General features: G+C 39.8%; 1 protein-coding gene across 2 annotated transcripts in view; it reads left to right on the top strand.

Moving 5' to 3' along the window:
* The first annotated feature begins 281 nt into the window (after positions 1 to 281).
* Positions 282 to 2,844, top strand: part of trappc11 (trafficking protein particle complex subunit 11) — a 22,707-nt gene continuing 20,144 nt past the window's right edge. The window contains exons 1-3 of one of the 2 annotated variants that reach the window (XM_031877620.1): positions 282 to 465; positions 1,299 to 1,527; positions 1,783 to 1,952. In XM_031877620.1, coding sequence (XP_031733480.1) covers positions 1,321 to 1,527; positions 1,783 to 1,952 — 377 coding nt within the window. In that variant the 5' untranslated portion in view covers positions 282 to 465; positions 1,299 to 1,320. Of the gene's footprint in view, positions 653 to 1,298; positions 1,528 to 1,782; positions 1,953 to 2,844 lie in introns of both variants that reach the window. The other variant, XM_031877619.1, reaches the window with a different exon arrangement.

Below are 2,844 nucleotides of genomic sequence, written 5' to 3'. Positions count from 1 at the left end.
CTCACTAGGGGTATGCTATCCTTAATCCTTACATTATATCGATAATGATTAGCATATTTTAATGGGGTCAGTTATTGAAGGGACAACAATTTCAGAGGGGTAATTTGAACCAATACATCGTCACATCGGGTTGGAATTCTATCAGTGTTACAATTTTTATCGTCATCATTATTGGGATTATTTTTTCATCATATGCCTTTATTGTTTAAGTAAAAATGTATGTACTCATTTGCAAATAGTTTTGAGATAACGTTAGTATTTCATTTTGAAAAATCGAACCGGATGTGTTTCAAGTTCCGCAACTGATAGCGTTAGCTAACTAGCTAGTTTGTTGTTGCTTCAGCAACAGCTGCTAAATTAGCTATTTATAGTTCCGTCGACTTTGACACATCGGCGACTAGCCGTCGAATGGTAACAAGCGCTGGGACTTTGGTAAAACGTGGACAGGCAGCCGAAACCTAAAAGGTGCATTTACGTTTTTTGGGCGTTGGATTCGCAACCTCGCCCACTATACAAGCTAGCGTTACATGTTAAGCTAACGCTAACCTCTATAGACAGTCCCCAGCCTATGAAGTGCAGCTAGTTTAGCGAATTCATCCAAGCTAGCAGTACCTAACAACGTTACCAATTCACATGAAGTAATGCAACTGAGGTATGTTGTTTAATGTAACGTCATCTATTTCATCAGTGCCAGTAGCTGTAGCAGAGTTAGGTCATGTCACTTCCGCTTTTATCTGAACGGTTTTGTATTTACTTTTATAGCAAATCATTTTGTCACCCGCTTCTTGAATTTACGTTACAGTAAATTTGCACATGTATTAGATATACTAACTTAGTTATTCTCCCCAAGAAACAGTCAAGCTTCAGTCATCACGAAGTAACGTTAAACAACTGAACTGTCACTGTTGGCACCTATCGTTACTTAGCTTAACTCTACTCTGCGTTAGCTACGGCTAAGCTTCAAGTCTTGTGACCTGCAGGTTGATATCGATAAATCTGTTAATGCTTGGTTGTTCGATGAGGCTTATGTGTTGAAATTCCGTAATGATACATGCACAAAATACATTTTATGTCAAGAAATGTAAATTAGTCAAACACAATTTTTTGAAAACCACCTTGTACAGTTGCCACAAAATGTAGAAACAGAAAATCAATAGAATTCTGGTAGAAAATCTCTCAGCATTATTGCTAATTTAAGATACATTATAACCTCACTGTACTAGGGTATTTGGTACAGTGTAAGAATCCAAGAAAATGTGTTTCCCTTGAAGATGTTTCTGTTGCTCTGTCCTGTGCAGGTGTGTCCTTTGTTAAACCAACATGATGGCAGGTTCCCAGTGGGAGCTTCCTCCAGAGCTATGTTGTCGGCCCATGGCCTTTGTTGCTCTAACTGGTCTGGATGTGGTGTACAATGCCGTGCACCGGGCCATTTGGGATGCCTTCTGCGCCAACCGGCGAGCTGACAGAGTTCCTATCTCTTTCAAAGTCCTTCCAGGAGACCATGAATACCCCAAATGTCGCACAAAGGTGAGTAGTGGATGGAGAGATCTAGAAGTCCATTAAGATAGTATGATATCCCAAAAAGCCCAACCTATGAAAAGGAATTGGAACACAGTTTCAGTTTTCATTATGCTCACTCACAAATTACTGCGCCAGTGGTAAGATGTGGAAAAACATCAAATCACAAAAAGAGTTGTGAAAGTCTTCACTGAGATCAGTGTTGCAGTCAAGTATGTATACCTTTTTTTCTGAACAGTTTATCGTCTCTGTTTGCCTGTCTAGCGAACATCCTATGAGTGGTACATCCCTAAAGGCATCCTGAAAACAGGTTGGATGAATAAACATCTGAACCTGGTACCAGCTCTGGTTGTTCTATTCTACGAACTGGACTGGGATGACCCACAGTGGAAAGAGAAACAATCTGAATGTGCAACTAAAGTGGAGATTGTCAGGTAGGAGTACATGTTATTTGCCTTCAGAAAGGGTTTTATTGGGTGACTAGCAGCGAGAGAGCAGGTAGATGCTTCTGATTTCTGTTTGATCAGCCTTGATTTGGTCCATTTGAACTGTTTTATGTACTCTGTATGTAGGCGGTTGTTCTGATGTTTTTTTTTTTTCATCAGATAACACTTGTCATGGATTTTCAGCATTTGTTTTTCAGATCAACTTCCATTTCCATTTACAAAAAATTACAACATAACGCTAAATAAATGATAGATCATGCAATGCTGCCAGAAGACTGTTGTTGTATAGTTAAAATTGTTTCTTATTCAATTTTTCCAAAACTTGTTTCAGTATTCAGTGACTTTTGTAGTGAAAGCATTTTTGACAGCTGTCATACCTGGAAAAATCAAGAAAAGCATTTGGAATGGACCGGGTTTCATAGAGCTAAAACTATCCAGCAGATCAGCTCTTGACATCCCTTTATGCTACGCAAGAAACACAAAACATCTTTATGCTACGCAAGAAACACAAAACATCTTTATGCTACGCAAGAAACACAAAACATCTTTATGCTACGCAAGAAACAAAACATCTTTATGCTACGCAAGAAACACAAAACATCTTTATGCTACGCAAGAAACACAAAACATCTTTATGCTACGCACGAAACGAAACACCTTTATGCTACGCACGAAACGAAACACCCTTATGCTACGCACGAAACGCGAAACACCCTTATGCTACGCACGAAACGCGAAACACCCTTATGCTACGCACGAAACGCGAAACATCCTTATGCTACGCACGAAACGCGAAACACCCTTATGCTACGCACGAAACGCGAAACACCCTTATGCTACGCACGAAACGCGAAACACCCTTATGCTACGCACGAAACGC

The sequence above is a fragment of the Anarrhichthys ocellatus genome, unplaced genomic scaffold (assembly GCF_004355925.1).
Source record: "Anarrhichthys ocellatus isolate YVR2014 unplaced genomic scaffold, GSC_Weel_1.0 scaffold142, whole genome shotgun sequence".
In the NCBI taxonomy this organism is placed as follows: domain Eukaryota; kingdom Metazoa; phylum Chordata; class Actinopteri; order Perciformes; family Anarhichadidae; genus Anarrhichthys; species Anarrhichthys ocellatus.
The sequence above is the reverse complement of the archived record's forward strand: the minus strand, read 5'-3'. Positions and strand labels throughout refer to the sequence as shown.